The sequence below is a fragment of the Saimiri boliviensis genome, chromosome 17 (assembly GCF_048565385.1).
Source record: "Saimiri boliviensis isolate mSaiBol1 chromosome 17, mSaiBol1.pri, whole genome shotgun sequence".
Taxonomy (NCBI): Eukaryota; Metazoa; Chordata; class Mammalia; order Primates; family Cebidae; genus Saimiri; species Saimiri boliviensis.
The window spans coordinates 15692516-15710659 of NC_133465.1; the positions used below are offsets into that span (position 1 = coordinate 15692516).

The 18144-nt window shown below is 38.7% G+C and overlaps 1 protein-coding gene across 3 annotated transcripts in view; it reads left to right on the top strand.

The window, feature by feature from the left end:
• ZNF286A (zinc finger protein 286A) overlaps positions 1-18144 on the top strand; it is a 30637-nt gene that overhangs the window by 2165 nt on the left and 10328 nt on the right. For 2 of the 3 annotated variants that reach the window (XM_003929267.4, XM_074388203.1), the window contains 2 exons: positions 3638-3752; positions 5505-5597. In XM_003929267.4, coding sequence (XP_003929316.1) covers positions 3638-3752; positions 5505-5597 — 208 coding nt within the window. Of the gene's footprint in view, positions 1-3637; positions 3753-5504; positions 5598-18144 lie in introns of those variants that run through there. The other variant, XM_074388204.1, reaches the window with a different exon arrangement.

The following is an 18144-nucleotide window of genomic DNA, read 5'->3' on the forward strand; positions in this document are numbered from 1 at the left end:
CAGCCCTCTGAGATGATGGAAGCTAAGGTATTATGTCTGCAACTTACTTTTATATTATTAGCCCCTCTCTCCCAAAAGGTAAATAGACAAATATTAAGAATTTTTTAATTTAGGTGGTGATTGTGCTGTATCAGTGATTATTATATTCATCTTTAAACTTTTGTATGTTTGAAGATATTATTAAAAGAATTTGGGGCTGGGTACAATGGCTCACACCTGTAATTCCAATACTTTGGGAGGCCGAGGTGGGCAGATCACCTGAGGTCAGGAGTTCAAGACCAGTCTGACCAATATGGTGAAACCTCGTGTCTACTAAAAATACAAAAACTAGCTGAGTGTGGCGGTGCACGCTTGTAATCCCAGCTACTGTGGAGACTGAGGCATGAGAATCACTTGAATCCAGGAGGCAGAGGTTGCAGGGAGCTGAAATAGGGCTGCTACACTCCAGCCTGGATGAGAGTGAGACTGTCTCAAAAAAAAAAAAAAAAGAAAGAAAAGAAAAGAAGTTGAGTAGGAAAAAAGGAGCTTTCCATGATGTGTGTGGCATACCACAACCCAGAGAGTCCTCAGTCAGCCTTTCTCTTTGCTTCTATAATCCAAAGTGTAAAAAGTAGATGCTGCATGTTTGTAGTGTTTGTAAAAGTGACTTTTCAGTATCCTTTATATACTTGCCTGTCTCCATTGGCTTCTCAACCTGAAGTCTTAAAGGCTTTATTAATCAAGAAGCTTTAAGTGGCAGCTAATGAAACCAATTCAAATGGGCCTAAGTGAAAAGAAGTAACTAATGATGAACAAACTGAAAAATCTGGGTCTGGCTATATCTAGGGCTCAAGCAAGAATGTTAAAACCTGTTTCTTCATTTACTAACCTTTTCTTTTTTCTCCATGAGTTTGTTGTCAAGCAGGTTTTTCTCCTAGTGTTGGCCTCTAACAAGTTTAGGCTTACATTTTCCTGTGTTGAAGGCCAGAGAAAAAGGGCAGATTCTCTTCTAGTCATTCTTGCAGAAGTGCTGGGATTGACTCTAATGGGGTATTAGGCTCATTCCTGGATAAATTGTTGGCCAAATCTAATTCTCTATAGAGTATACCTACACACACACACACACAAACACACACCCCTACACACACCCAGGAGCATGCACACATCCCACCTCATGAGTCAGAGTTGGAGTCAGTACTTCCTGAACTACACAGACTCAAAGTGGCCAGGCATAGTAGCTAGGGGAAAATTAGGGCACAGGTACCAGAAGTGAATCTATATTTCAGTACTTTGATATTAGATTCAACACTGTTATAGCATCAAAGTGATTGAACCTATTAATGGAAAATTTTAAAAGCTCTCTTTGTTCTGTTTGGATTTTTAAAATGCAATATTGCAGCTTTTTTGCTTACTAGAATTTGCCTGGGCTATTTTTTATCTTTGATTTATTTGATTTTTAAAAATATTAAAGTTTTAATTCTTGCTCATTGTAACGAAGTGAACAACACAGATAAACAGAAATGTAAAGTAATATACCAGGCACAGTAGCTCACGCCTTCAATCCCAGCACTTTGGCAGGCCAGTTTGGACAGATCACGAGGTCAGGAGAATGAGACCATCCTGGCTAACATGGTGAAACCCCATCTCTACTAAAAATACAAAGATTAGCTGGGCATGGCAATGCGTGCCTGTAATCCCAGCTACTTGGGAGGCTGAGGCAGGAGAATCACTTGAAGCCAGCAGGTGGAGGTTGCAGTGAGATGAAATTGTGCCACTGCACTCCAGCCTGGCTGCAGAGTGAGACTTCATCTCAAAGAAAAAAACACACACAAAAAAACAAAAAAGGTAGTGCTACTTCCCCTTCAATTTCAGTCCCTGCCTCTCCCTACTAACATTTGATGTATATTTTTCCATATTTTTTTGTGCTTGCGCTACTACATTCAGACATATGGTATACCATAATTTCCTTCCATTTACCCACCAGTACCCAACCTAGCAGTTTGGATAGCCTATTCGGTATGTAGGATGTGGCTTGAAAAACAAACAAACAAACAAAGAAAAACCTTTTTATAAGGGGAATTTTCTCATTCACGTATAATACATATGTTTCAAACTTTTCTTGCCATGTAATTTTTATAATTCTGTTTCCTGTGCTTTCTTGTTTCCTCTTTCGTATTTTCCCTACTGTTTGTGCAGTGGTTTGCATTTTTGTTGTTCTTGCTTTTTGTTTTGATTGTTTAGCACTTAATCCCCAGTGAAGGTTGATTTAGTTATGTATATACAGATTCTAGGCTAAAGGTCATTTCCTCATAATGTCTTTTCTACGTAGGGGCTACTTAGTAATTTTTACATATTATTTTATCTTAAGGGAATAATTTTATCTTACTTCTTAAATCTTAGATTATTTTCCCTATAGTAGCTTTACTTTGAAATAATTTTATTCATAAGAAGTGTTGCAAATAGCACAAAAAATTTATATATGTTTCACCCAGATTTTGCAAAAATTTATATTTTACTTTGCTTTGTTATTATTTTTTCAAAACCAGGACATTCACATTGGTATAATATTATAACCTACTGACCTTATTCAGATTTCCCAGCTGTCTTATTTTTCTCTTTTTAAAATTTCTGCTTTTATATTGTAAATATTTCTGTTTTCCTACGTTTTTTGTTCTAACTTGATTTGTGTGCTCTGCTCATTTATTTGCGTTTTTCAGAAACGTAATGGAAGTGTTTAAAGCTATGAAATTTCCTCTGAGTACAGTTTTATCCATTTAGCATTTTTTTCTATTTTATTTCATCATTATTTTCATATTTTGATATATTTTTTCAGTTATTATCAATTATTCTGTTCTATTTTTGTTTTGGGATATACTGAAATTTACTTTGTTACTTTTTGCAAATGCTACATGAATGTTTAAACAGAAGATGTTTTCTATCCAGTTAGAGCATTTGGTTTATATTTATTTCAGTAACCTTAAAATATTCCTGTTGCCTGTGGGTTTAAAGCTGCCGGTTCAATGCAGATATATACCTATCTCCTTATGGTTTTTGTATTTTTTTGTCTTATAGAAGTATAATCTTATTATATTTTATACATAAATATTTATGAGTTGTGTCTAATACATTGAAGCTGTTTCCAGTGTAATGCTTTTTGCCTTGAATTAATTCATGTTTAACTGGTTGCTTTTTGCTGTTTTTCATTCCATGACTTCTCCATTTACAAATTCTGTATTGCATTTTATCTAGTGATTGGCTAGATTGACTCTGCAATTTTTTCTTGACTCAGAGAAGCATTATGTAGACATGACCTTTTTTCCCTCTGCTTATATTTTACTTTAATCAAACTACATTGTTGACTCATTGGTTCATATTTTAATACTTTATTCCCCAGAAAAATTGTAGTGTCTCAATGGAGAAACCAGGGTCATCTTTTGGTTCTCATATTGAATCTAGTATAGTGTACCTGGCACATAAATGATAGTGACCCTTTATGTAAAATATTCTGAATCTGAACACCATTAGAATACTTGTTATTTATCAGAGTCAGTTCCCCTGTTAAGTGCATCTCAGGCTTTTGCTCCAGGGCCAGCAGAAATTGGGAGAAGAAAGAGAGGTTACAAGGGAAAAATGTTGAAAAAAATGTTTTATGTCTTAGGAAACAGTGACATTCAAGGATGTGGCCATGGACTTTACACCAGAGGAGTGGGGGAAGCTGGATCCTGCACAAAGGGATGTGATGCTGGAGAACTATAGGAACCTGGTCTCACTATGTAAGAATGGATTCTCATTGTGACTCTGGAATCTGCTTATGAGAACATCATTGGTTTAATGACAGTGAAATAGCTTAACAAAGCCTTCACCTTTGCATTCAGAAGTCAAAAAATGTTAATTCTTGGCCGGGCGCGGTGGCTCAAGCCTGTAATCCCAGCACTTTGGGAGGCCGAGGCAGGCGGATCACGAGGTCAAGAGATCGAGACCATCCTGGCCAACATGGTGAAACTCCGTCTCTACTAAAAATACAAAAAATTAGCTGGGCATGGTGGCGTGTGCCTGTAATCCCAGCTACTCAGGAGGCTGAGGCAGGAGAATTGCCTGAACCCAGGAGGCAGAGGTTGCGGTGAGCCGAGATCGCGCCATTGCACTCCAGCCTGGGTAACAAGAGCGAAACTCCGTCTCAAAAAAAAAAAAAAAAAAAGTTAATTCTTTTTGGCCTATGTTGAAAATCTGTTCCTGCTCTAGATTCTTGATGAAATGTCTATGCTTGTCTTGTATCAGGATTCTTTGGATTTAAGTGACAGAAATTTAACTCACACTCTTAAAGGGGAAAAAAATCTTGATTTTTCAAGGGTCCAAATATATTATCAGGAATTTCCTTTATTTCTTAATTGATTTATTTTTGACCAATTGGCTTGGTTTTGCTCTGTATTAGCTTTATTCTTGAACTCCCGACCTCAGGTGATCTGCCTGCCTTGGCCTCCAGAGTGCTTGGATTACAGGCGTGAGCCACCATGCCAGGACCTGTATTAGCTTTATTCTTAGGATTTCCCCATGTGGCAAAGATGGCAAGTGGCAGCCCACGGTTTTGTTATTCTTCCAGTTAGATAGCTAAGTTAAAAAAGAAACTACTTCTGTCCTTGGCGTTTCAGCAAATAAAGTCAGATGCCCATCGGTGAAACAGTCTCTAGAGCCAGAGAGATTGAGTACTCTGTGGCCAGTTTTAGATCCTGGGCCTACTATTGTGCATGCTGGTACACACATGCATGCATATGTTTGTATGATGGGTGGAGGGGACGGTTAGCCCCTCCCAAACCTTATGTAAAAAAAATCCCCTAGGAAAGTGACTTCTAGTAACTGAAGAAAGAGGAAAGGGAAAACATTAGAAGATAAAAACTTAAGTTACCACCATTACAATTGTGTGGTGCTGCCACTGAGGTCCCACTTTTTCCTCCTTTTCTGGGGTAAGGACCACTTTTCAACATCTCTCTGAAGTTTCCTCACACAATAAGGAAATAAAGAAAAATTCCTTTCTTTTCTGATGGTTGAAAATATTTGTATTTGCAAATCTAGTTGAACTCATTACCAGGCCCAGACACTTACTGCAGATATTCATTTAGAGGTCCATCCTTCCTTACTTCAGCTTTTCCTGTAATACTTTGTTTTTGTAGATCAAGAGGTTGAGACCATATTCTGGTTTAGATGTTGATACCTGTTACAAATAACTTAAGTCCAGCAGGTCAGGGACCATGAAAGTTGGGCATGGTGGCTCACGCCTGTAATCCCAGCACTTAGGGAGGCAGAGGTGGGAGGATACCTTGAGCCCAGAAGTTCGAGACCTGCCTGGGCACTATAGTTACTCCCCATTAACTTTAGAAATAAAAAATAAATTTTTATAAATTAAGAAAATAAAGAAAGTTGGAATTCACTAAGGAATATCTAACAATTCAACCTACCGGAAGAAAAAGTTCACAAATAACTTACTCCTATTACTTTCTTCTTTCTTTTTCTTTTTTTTAAATGAATAGGGCTTCCAGTTTCCAAACCTGACAACTACACCTTGGAGAATGGAAAAGAACCATTGAAGCTTGAGAGAAAAGCCCCTAAAAACAGCTATTCAGGTGAGTCACATAGATGGGAGTCTTCAGAAATGATAGCCTAGCAGGACAACAAAGAAATGATACTTATCAGTGCTTAAGAAAGAATGTTAGAAGTGCCTGTGCGCCTTTATTTTTTAATTTTTTAAAAAATTCTCAAGCATTATAAATATATAGGGAATTCCAAAACATAAAATAACATTCGTATACCTATCAGTGAGATTAGACACATACTCATATTTTGTTTTGTTTACCTCTTTTCTTTCTCTTTCTTCCTTTCTTGTTCTTAAAATATAAAATTCATAATTACACAATGCTTAACAAAGAATATTAGAAGTGCCTGTGCACCTTTATTTTTTAATTTTTTAAAAATTCTAAAGCATTTTAAGTATATACAGAAGTCCAGAAAATAAAATAACATTCATATATCCACTGAGATTAGACACATACTCCTGTTTTGCTTTGTTTGCCTCTTTTTGTTTCTTCCTTTTTCTTACAATATAAAACTCATAATTATACAGTTGTATGAATTTTCACAAATTTAGCACATTCATATAACTATTGTCCAAATCAAGAAAACAGCCTCACCAGCACCCCTAGAAGAACTCTTGTGCCCCCTCTTTCAGCCCCTCCCTCCTCCCAAGGATAATGTTATCCTAACTTAGAGCACCAAGTTTTGATGGTTCTTGGACTGTCTGTAAATAGAATCGTGTTGTATATACCCTTGTATCTGGCGTCCTTCACTGAGCATTAGCTGTGAGATATGTCCACGTCGTTGCATGTCATGGTAGTTTATTCATTTTCATTGTTACGTAATCTTTCATTTTGTTAATATACCAGTTTATTCTCCTGAAGATGAGTATTTGGATAGTTTCCAGTTTTTAGCTGTCTGAATAATGCTGCTATGTACACTTTTTTAATGCCTTTTGGTGAATAAATATATGCATTTCTTTTGGATATATGCATACAAGTAGACTTGTTTTATCATAGGATAGATACATATTCACTTTTGGTTGATGTTGCCAAAGAGGTTTCTAGAGTCATTACACCAGTTACATTCCCAGCAGCAGAGTGTGTGCGTTCTAGTTGTTCCACATGGTTATCAACACTTAATATTGCTCGTTTTCATTTAACCACCCTTTTGACGTGTGTGGTATCTTTTATTTTTTAAGAAAGGAGACATGCTACATATTCAGTTTAAGCCCTTTTATTTTCGGCCAGGTGCAGTGGCTCATACCTGTAATCCCTGCACTTTGGGAGGCCGAGGTGGGTGGATCATCTGAGGTCAGGAGTTCAAGACCAGCCTGGCCAACATGGTGAAACCCCATCTCTACTAAAAATACAAAAAATTAGCCGGGCATGGTGGCGGGCACCTGTAATCCCAGTACTTGTCAGGCTGAGGCAAGAGAATCTTGAACCCAGGAGGCGGAGGTTGCTGTGAGTCGAGATCATGCCATTGCACTCCAGCCTGGGCAAAAGAGGGAGACTGTCTCAAAAAAGAAAACAAAAACAAAAAAAGAAACCCCTTTTATTCTCTTTCTTCCCTAGAAGCAATCACTGTATCTTGAAATTGGTGTGGATGATTTCAATGTTTGTGTATATGTGTGTATACACAGAGACATATATACATATGTATATAAAGCAATATGTATATTTTATTATTGTACCTTTTCTTATGTAGTCTAATTTTTTTAATGTTCACAGTGTATTTTGATATTAATCTATGTTAATATGTATGAATAATGTTTATTCATTTCAACTACTGTGGAGCAGTAAGTCCATTGTGTGAATAAACTGAACAGTTTGTTTTTTTGCCATTAGTAGCAGTTGCAGTAATCATTCTTTGATTCCTAATGTTCATCTTGAGAGCTGGTTTAGGGAGATAACTGGAAGAACAATTCGTAGATCTTAAATCCTCACATGTTTAGCTTTACCAGGAGCTGCCAAAAGTTGAGTTATCAGACTTGTTAATTTTTGTCAATCTGATGGATGCAAATGGATGTTTTAACATTTTTATTTCTCTGAGTGATAAATATGAGTTTCAGCATTTCATATGTGATAGCTATTCAAGTTTCTTCTTTTGAGTTACCTGTTGATACCCTTTGCTTATTTTTTGAGATAGGGCTTTTCTCTTGATTTGGTGGATCCTTCATCTATTTTTGGTGCTAATATATGACAGAAGTAGCATTGCAAATCAGTGAGAAGAAATTGGTTCTTCCAATCTTTGGCTTATTTTATTTTCTGGTGTCTTAGGAATATAGAATTTGATTTTTTTAAACATTTTTTTTTTTTTGTTAATTCTCTACGTACTTTATCCCAGTGTCAGAAAGATAATCTTTATTTTATTCCAAAATGTTCCATTTTGTTTTATGGGTATGTATGTTTGTTTATGGTAGAAATAGGAAAACTAATTTTGTCTTTTTCCTTGCTTAAAGCCAGTAAGTCCAGGATTGTTCATTGAATAACCTTCTGTTACTGATTTGTGATGCTAGCTTTGGTAAACCCAGTTCCCCTGTGTACTTGGTTCTGTTTCTTGTCTCTCTGGTTTACTTGTCTGTCTATGTCTAATACCATACTGTTCTAATTACTATACTTAGTAGTATTTATAGCTCATAAAGAAAATCCTTCCTGGATATTCTCTTTTTTTAAAAAATGTTATACTTTTGAATATTGAAAGAGTTTTAAAATCTTTACCTGTGATTATAAATATGTCCCTTTCCCCTCATAGACCTATCAGTTTCTGTGACTTGCCCACTGACCACCCATCTCCGTTTTTTGGGGTATTGCAGTTTTCATGGTGATCTGTTAACAGATCCTTATATATGAGTTTTTTACCTTTTGATATGTTACAGGTATTTTTTTCTAGTTTTCACCTTTCAATTTTGCTGTATGTTTTGATTTACAAATTCAATGTTTTACATTTTTTTTTCCTGCCTTTTCAGTACTGCTTAAAACATTTTTCATTACCCCAAGGTTGTGTAAATTCTTTAAATTCTTTTTTTAATTGCATTTTAGGTTTTGTGGTACATATGAAGAACATGCAAGATTGTTGCATAGGTACACACATGGCAGTGTGATTTGCTGCCTTCTTCCACATCACCTATAGCTGGCATTTCTCCCCATGCTATCTCTCCCCAACTCCCCACCCCACGCTGTCCCTCCCCTATTTCCCCTCAACAGACCCCAGTGTGTGCTGCTCCCCTCCCTGTGTCCATGTGTTCTCATTGTTCAACACCCACCTATGAGTGAGAACATGCAGTGTTTGATTTTCTGTTTTTGTGTCAGTTTGCTGAGAATGATGATTTCCAGGTTCATCCGTGTTCTTACAAAGGACATGAACTCATCGTTTTTTATGGCTGCATAATATTCCATGGTGTATATGTGCCACATTTTCCCTGTCCAGTCTATCATCGGTGGGCATTTGTGTTGGTTCCAGGTCTTTGCTATTGTAAACTGTGCTGCAATGAACATTCGTGTGCATGTGTCCTTACAGTAGAACGATTTATAATCCTTTGGATATATACCCAGTAATGGGATTGCCGGGTCAAATGGAATTTCTATTTCTAGGTCCTTGAGGAATCACCACACTGTCGTCCACAATGGTTGAACTAATTTACACTCCCACCAACAGTGTAAAAGTGTTCCTATTTCTCCACATCCTCTCCAGCATCTATTGTCTCCAGATTTTTTAATGATCGCCATTCTAACTGGTGTGAGATGGTATCTCAGTGTAGTTTTGATTTGCATTTCTCTAATGACCAGTGATGATGAGCATTTTTTCATGTGTTTGTTGGCCTCCTGTATGTCTTCTTGTGTAAAGTGTCTGTTCATATCCTTCGCCCACTTTTGAATGGGCTTGTTTGCTTTTTCTTGTAAATCTGTTTTAGCTCTTTGTAGATTCTGGATATCAGCCCTTTGTCAGATGGGTAGATTGCAAAAATTTTCTCTCATTCTGTTGGTTGCCAATTCACTCTAATGACTGTTTCTTTTGCCATGCAGAAGCTGTGGGATTTGATTAGGTCCCATTTGTCTATTTTGGCTTTTGTCGCCAATGCTTTTGGTGTTTTGGTCATGAAGTCCTTGCCTACACCTATGTCCTAAATGGTTTTGCCTAGATTTTCTTATAGGTTTTTTATGGTGTTGGGTCTTATGTTTAAGTCTTTAATCCATCTGGAGTTAATTTTAGTGTAAGGTGTCAGGAAGGGGTCCAGTTTCTGCTTTCTGCACATGGCTAGCCGGTTTTCCCAACACCATTTATTAAACAGGGAATCCTTTCCCCATTGCTTGTTTTTGTCAGGTTTGTCAAAGATCAGATGGTTGTAGATGTGTGGTGTTGCCTTCGAGGCCTCTGTTCTCTTTCATTGGTCTATGTCTCTGTTTTGGTACCAGTAACATGCTGTTTTGATTACTGTAGCCTTGTCGTATAGTTTGAAGTCCAGTAGTGTGATGCCTCTAGCATTGTTCCTTTTGCTTAAAATTGACTTGGCTATGCGGGCTCTCTTTTGGTTCCATGTGAAGTTTAAGGTGGATTTTTCCAGTTCTGTGATGAAGGTCATTGGTAGCTTGATGGGGATAGCATTGAATCTGTAAATTACTATGGGCAGTATGGCCGTTTTCACAATATTGATTCTTCCAAACATGAGCATGGAATGTTTCTTCATCTGTTTGTGTCCTCTCTTATTTCGTTGAGCAGTAGCTTGTAGTTCTCCTTGAAGAGGTCCTTTACGTTCCTTGTTAGTTGTATTCCTAGGTATTTTATTCTCTTTGTAGCAGTTGTGAATGGCAGTTCGTTCTTGATTTGGCTCTTTTTAAATCTGTTATTGGTGTATAGGAATGCTTGTGATTTTTGCACATTGATTTTGTGTCCTGAGACTTTGCTGAAGTTGCTTATCAGTTTCAGATTTTGGGCTGAGACGATGGGGTCCTCTAAATATACAATCATGTTGTCTGCAAATAGAGACAATTTGACTTCCTCCTTTCCTAATTGAATACCTTTTATTTATTTTTCTAGCCTGATTGCTCTGGCTAGAAATTCCAATACTATATTGAATATGAGTGGTGAGAGAGGGCATCATTGTCTAGTGCCAGATTTCAAAGGGAATGCTTCCAGTTTTTGCCGATTCAGTATGATATTGGCTGTGGGTTTGTCTTAAATATCTTTTATTATTTTGAGATATGTTCCATCAATACCTAGTTTATTGAGGGTTTTTAGCATAAAGGGCTGTTGAATTTTGTCAAAGGCCTTCTCTGCATCAATTGAGATAATCATGTGGTTTTTGTCTTTGGTTCTGTTTATGTGGTGAATTATGTTTATAGACTTGGGTATGTTGAACCAGCCTTGCATCCCTGGGATGAAGCCTACTTGATTATGGTGAATAAGCTTTTTGATGTGCTGTTGCAGTCGGTTTGCCAATATTTTATTGAAGATTTTTGCATCTATGTTCATCATGGATATTGGCCTGAAGTTTTCTTTTCTTGCTGAGTCTCTGCCGGGTTTTGGTATCAGGATGATGTTGGTCTCATAAAATGATTTGGGAAGGATTCCCTCTTTTTGGATTGTTTGGAATAGTTTCAGAAGGAATGGTATCAGCTTCTCTTTGTATGTCTGGTAGAATTTGGCTGTGAACTCATCTGGACCTGGGCTTTTTTTGGTTGGTAGGCTATTAATTGCTGCCTCAACTTCTGCCCTTGTTATTGGTCTATTCAGGGTTTTGACTTCTTCCTGGTTTAGGCTTGGGAGGATACAAGTGTCCAGGAATTTATCTGTTTCTTCCAGGTTTACTAGTTTATGTGCAGAGAGTTGTTTGTAATAATCTCTGATGATGGTTTGTATTTCTGTGGAATCTGTGGCAATATCCCCTTTATTCTTTTTTATAGCATCTATTTGATTATTCTCTCTTTTCTTTTTTATTAATCTGGCTAGTGGTCTATTTTGTTGATCTTTTCAAAAAACCAGCTCCTAGATTTATTAATTTTTTGAAGGGTTCTTTGTGTGTTTATCTCCTTCAGTTCTGCTCTTAGTTATTTCTTGTCTTCTGCTAGGTTTTTGAGTTTTGTTTTTTTTTTTTATCTCACTCCTCTAGCTCTTTCAGTTTTTATGACAGGGTGTTGATTTTAGATCTTTCCTTGCTTCTCATGTGGGCATTTATTGCTATATATTTTCCTCTAGAGACTGCTTTAAATGTGTCCCAGAGATTCTGGTATGTTGTGTCTTCATTCTCGTTGATTTCGAAGAACATCTTTATTTCTGCCTGCATTTCATTGTTTATCCAGTCAACATTCAAGAGCCAGTTGTTCAGTTTCCATGAAGCTGTGCAATTCTGAGTTAGTTTCTGCATTCTGAGTTTTATCTCGATTGCACTGTGGTCTGAAAGACTGTTTGTTATGATTTCCGTTCTTTTTCATTTGCTGAGGAGTGATTTACTCCCAATTATGTGATCAGTTTTAGAGTCGGTGTGATGTGGTGCTGAGAAGAATGTATATTCTGTGTATTTGGGGTGGAGAGTTCTGTAAATGTCTATTAGGTTTGCTTGGTCCAGGCTTGAGTTCTAGTCCTGGATATCCTTGTTAATTTTCTGTCTCTTTGATCTGTCTAATATTGATAGCGGGGTGTTAAAGTCTCCCACTATTATTGTGTGGGAGTCTTAAGTCTCTTTGTAAGTCATTGAAAACCTGCTTTATGCATCTGGGTGCTCCTGTATTGGGTGCATATATATTTAAGATCATTAGCTCTTCTTGTTGCATTGATCCTTTTACCATTATGTAATGTCCTTCTTTGTCTCTTTTGATCTTTGTCAGTTTAAAGTCTATTTTATCAGAGATGAGAATTGCAACTACTGCTTTTTTTTGCTCTCCATTTGCTTGGTAAATCTTCCTCCATCCCTTTATTTTGAGCCTTTGTGTATCCTTGCATGTGAGATGGGTTTCTTGGATACAGTACACCGATGGGTTTTGGCTTTTTATTCAATTTGCCAGCTTGTGTCTTTTGATTGGGGCATTTAGCCCATTTACATTTAGGGTTAATATTGTTATGTGTGAATTTGATCCTGCCATTTTGATGCTAGCTGACTGTTTTGCCTGTTAGTTTATGCAGTTTCTTCATTGTGTTGATGCTCTTTACCATTTGGTATGTTTTTGGAGTGGCTGGTACTGGTTGTTCCTTTCTATGTTTAGTGCTTCTTTCAGGAGCTCTTGTGAAGCAGGCTTGGTGGTGATGGAATCTCTGAGTACTTGCTTGTCCATAAAGGATTTTATTTCTCCTTCACTTATGAAGCTTAGTTTGGCTGGATATGAAATTCTGGGTTGAAAGTTCTTTTCTTTAAGGAAGTTGAATATTGGCCTCCACTCTCTTCTGGCTTGTAGAGTTTCTGCTGAGAGATCTGCTGTGAGTCTGATGGGCTTCCCTTTGTGGGTAAGCCAACCTTTCTCTCTGGCTGCTCTTAGCATTTTCTCCTTCATTTCAACCCTGGTGAATCTGATGATTATGTGTCTTGGGGTTGCTCTTCTTGAGGAATATCTTTGCGGTGTTCTCTGTATTTCCTGGAATTGAATATTGGCCTGCCTTGCTAGGTTGGGGAAGTTTTCCTGGATAATATCCTGAAGAGTATTTTTCAGCTTGGATTGATTCTCTCCATCACATTCAGGTACACATATGAAACGTAGATTAGGTCTTTTCACATATTCCCGTATTTCTTGGAGACTTTGTTCATTCCTTTTTACCCTTTTTTCACTAATCTTGCCTTCTCATTTTATTTCATTGAGTTGATCTTTGACCTCTGATATCCTTTCTTCTGCTTGGTCAATTCGGCTGTTGAAACTTGTGTATGCTTCACGAAGTTCTCGTGTTGTGTTTTTCAGCTCCATCAATTCACTTGTATTCTTCTCAAAGTTGTTTATTCTCGTTAGCATATCATCAAATCTTTTTTCAAGGTTCTTAGTTTCTTTGCATTGGATTAGAACATGTTCTTTTAGCTCAGTGAAGTTTCTTATTACCTACCTTCTGAAGCCTGATTGTGTCAATCATCACACTCATTCTTCATCTAGCCTTGTTCCCTTGCTGGTGAGGAGTTGTGATCCCTTGTAGGAGGAGAGGGGTTCTGGTTTTCAGTGTTTTCATCCTTTTTATTCTAGTTTCTTCCCATCTTTGTGGATTTATCCACCTGTCATCTTTGTAGTTGTTGGCTTTCAGATTGGGTCTCTGAGTGGACATCCAGTTTGTTGATGATGAAATTATTTCTTTCTGTTTCTTAGTTTTCCTTCTGACATTCAGGCCCCTCTGCTATAGGACTGCTGAGGTCCACTCAAGGCCCTGCTTGCCTGGGATCACCTGCAGCGGCTGCAGAACAGTAAGGGTTGCTGCCAGTTTCTTCTGCTGTCTTTGTCCCAGAAGGATACCTGCCCAATGTCAGTCTGAGCTCTCCTTTATGAGGTGACTCTTTGGATATATGGGGGTCAGGGAGCTGCTTGAGGAGACAGTCTGTCCTTTATAGGAGCTCAAGTGCTGAACTGTGAGCTCCGTTGTTCATTCAGAGCTGCTGGGCAGGTATGTTTAAGTCTGCTGCAGTATAACTCATAAACCCTCCCTTTTTTTTCCCCAGATGCTCTGTCCTGGGGAGTTAGGGCTTTGTTTATAAGTTTCTGTCATGCTGCTGCCTTTTTTCAGGGCTGCCCTGCCCAGTGAGGAGGCAGCCTAGTCACTGTCTGCCTGCAGAGGCTTTGCTGAGCTGCTGTGGGCTCTGCCCAGCTGCCATGTGAACTTCCCTGCAGTCCTGTTTGTATGGATGTAGTTAGAACTGCCTCAGCAATGGCGTTCCACCTCTGTAATGGCGGACTCTCTCTGTAATGGTGGGCTGCCCCAGCAATGGCAGGCTGCCTCAGCAATGGTGGATTACCTTCGTAGTAGTGGACTGCCTTGGTAATGGTGGACACCCCTCCTCCACAGAGCTGGACTGTCCCTGGTTCAGCTGTGCTTGCTGTGTAACACTCAACCCAGAACGTTTCAGATTGCTGTTTTTTTGTGTGGATGGGACCAGCTGAGCCTGATTACCTGTCTCCCTGCCTCAGACCCCCGCTTTTTTTTTTTTAGTTGAAAAGGTGACCTTGTCTCCCAGGTGTTCCAGTCGCCTGTTGAAGAGGCACCGGCATCTGTGTGATTTCCCCTGTGGCAACCCACTGCACTGGCTGAAACAGCCATGCTGAGATTCATGCTGCTTTTCTGTCCAGGAATCTCCTGGGCGGCTCCCTATTTCAGTCCCCTTTTTTGTCAGTTGAATGGGTGACTCTGTCTCCCAGGAGCCCCAGTCGCCAGCTAAAATGGCACCTGGACTGTATATTTTGTGCAGAGATCCGTGGCGGTGGGGCACTGGCCAAAACAGCTGCGCTGGCCAAAACAGTTGTGCCAGCCAAAACAGCTGTGCTGGTGACCCGTGGGGCTCCTCCATCTGGGAATCTCTTGGTCTGTAGGTAATAAAAATCCTTCTATAAATGCAGCGTGCACTCGCCCTCCAGGCTTTCGCTGGGAGCTGCAATCCTGAGCTGCTCCTAATTGGCCATCTTGGATCTCCTGCCAAATTCTTTAAATTCTTAATCCATTTGGAATTGCCTCTTACTTCTCTGAGTGTATCTTCTTTGCCTTCTTTATGAACAATTAAGTGTTTAAATTGCTCAAAATTTGATTTTAATCTTCCTTCCTTTTGTATGCATGTAGTCAGAAACTTGAGTACTTACATGGGACAGGAGGAAATATCAGTGAGTTAAGCAAAAATGGTGGAAACTGGTGAACTAGAGGAGTAGAGGCCTCAACTGAAAGAAATAGCTGTTACTTCATTAGCTCTAGTTCAAGGGCTGGCAAGCTTTTTGTGTAAAGGGCTAGATAGTAAATAATTAGGCTTCTGCAGTCACTCAGTCTGCTGCAGAAGCATGAAAGCAGCCCTAGACAATATGTGCATGAATGTTATACGTGCATGAGTGGGTGCGTCCCAGTAAAAATTTATTTAGAAAAGTAGACAGCAGGCTGTAGTTGCCAATCCCTGCTCTAAGTGGTTGTTGTCATTCGGTATGCTTCCAGTTTTTTTCAAAAGAGAAAGCCCAAATTTTCATTTATCTGTAATCTTTCTATTTTTAAACATGGGTAACTAATTTTCTTTTTTTCCTTTTTTTTTTTTTTTTTTTTTTTTTTTGAGACGGAGTTTTGCTCTTGTTACCCAGGCTGGAGTCCAATGGCGCGATCTCGGCTCACCGCAACCTCCACCTCCTGGGCTCAGGCAATTCTCCTGCCTCAGCCTCCTAAGTAGCTGGGATTACAGGCACGTGCCATCATGCCCAGCTAGTTTTTTGTATTTTTAGTAGAGACGGGGTTTCACCATGTTGACCAGGATGGTCTTGATCTCTCGACCTCGTGATCCACCCGCCTTGGCCTCCCAAAGTGCTGGGATTACAGGCTTGAGCCACCGCGCCCGGCCGGTAACTAATTTTAAAAGTTTGTATAAACAGTGTGGGCCAAAGAAAATGTGTCAAAGGTCAGATTTGGCCAACTGATCAACCATTTGCAGCCTTTACTTACTCCTTCATTAGTCTCATCCTTCCCACAACCAGTTACCTTCTTTCAAAATGAGTCCCAAATACAACATGTTTAAAACTGAATGTCTAAAATAAGTCTAAATTTCCCATCTCCCACCCCGAGTTGGGATCCTTTTCCAGTAATTGTTTTAATGGTACTTATTGTCATCAAATTGTACACGCCGGAAACCTTTGAACAGTCTTTACATTTCCCCTTTTCTTTATCCAATTCATCACTGTGTTTACTTAATTATATTCTAAGTATTTCTTCACTGTTAATTTCCCTTTATATATTTTTTGTTTGCCTGGAATACTGTGATACTCTTTCTGATTCCACCTTTGCCCTCAATACTTCATTCTCAAGATTGTAGTGACAGTGATATTTTCATAATCAAATCTGATCTTGTCATCACTCTGAAACATGTTCGGTGGCTTCTCACTGCCTTTAGGGTAACAGATAAAACCTTGGAGATCTACAGAATCTTGTGAAATCTGCCTTTTACACATTATCCCAGCCTCATTTCACAGCTAACTCTTCTTCCGTCTCTGTGCTCTAGTGTAGCAATTCTGAATGCTTTGGCATTAAAGGACCTACTGTAACTATAAAAATTATTAAAGACCCTAAAGGTGTTTCATTTATATGGGTTGTGTCTACCAATAGTTACTATACAACAAGTTAAAACTGAGAAAAATTTTAAGTTACTAGCTAATTTGACCAAGTGTGGTGGTCCACACTTGTAATCCCAGTGCTTTGGGATGCCAAGGTGGATGAGTCAGTTGCCCAGGAGTTAGAGACCAGCCTGAGCAATACAGTGAGACCCATCTCTTAAAAGAAAAACAGAAATAAACAGTTAAAACCTGTTACATGTTACCATAGTATAATTTTTATTTAAAAAAACCCAGCTATTTTATTTAACAAAAAACAATTTTATTAAGAAGTATGGAATTGTTTTATACTTTTGCCAATCTGTTTAAATCTCATAAATAGAAGATAACTATATTCTCACAACTGCTTCTGAATGCATCTTGATATGATACATTGTTCTGGTTGACATGTATGAAGAAAATCCAGCATCGTACAGATATAAGTTGGAAAAGGAAGGAGTATTTTATATTCTTTTCAGGTCATTATAGCTATTCTTTGAAATAGCTCCAAAACTGAACAAGTGGTACTTTCTGAAAGACTAGGTGCAATGTGGAATCTGAACCAACATCCATGAATTTTTCATATATTAAAATCTGTCAATCTTTTGAACACTATTGGTTCACTAAGTTATGCAGATCTATATTGACACTTTACATTGTGCAATATTTTAAAATATTATAACTTTTAGTGTCATAACTGACCTTATCAGAAGTTTTAGGAAGCCATCAAGCTCTTAGTGGTAGATAAAAGTTTTCCACAACTCGTAATTTCTGCCTGAAACTGTCTGCGAAATACCTAAATTAGATAACATAGTTTGCCATTCAGTCATTCTTTTTTTTTTTTGAGACGGAGTTTCGCTCTTGTTACCCAGGCTGGAGTGCAATGGCGCGATCTCGGCTCACCGCAACCTCCGCCTCCTGGGTTCAGGCAATTCTCCTGCCTCAGCCTCCTGAGTAGCTGGGATTACAGGCACGTGCCACCATGCCCCGCTAATTTTTTGTATTTTTAGTAGAGACGGGGTTTCACCGTGTTGACCAGGTTGGTCTCGATCTCTCGACCTCGTGATCCACCCGCCTCGGCCTCCCAAAGTGCTGGGATTACAGGCTTGAGCCACCGCGCCCGGCCTCATTCAGTCATTCTTTCAGGGAAAATGGTGGTCTCTGAAACAAGTGGTAGGTTCAGCTCACAACTCAAATGATTACATAGTGGTTTTCCTCAAGATGACTATCGTTCTTTGCTGTAAACAGAATTGTCTTACAAATATATCCAATTTCATTAACCCTGAATGTTAAAAAGACATTTTGGCCAGGCGTGGTGGCTCATACCTGTAATCCCAGCACTTGGGAGGCTGAGGTGGGCAGATCGCAA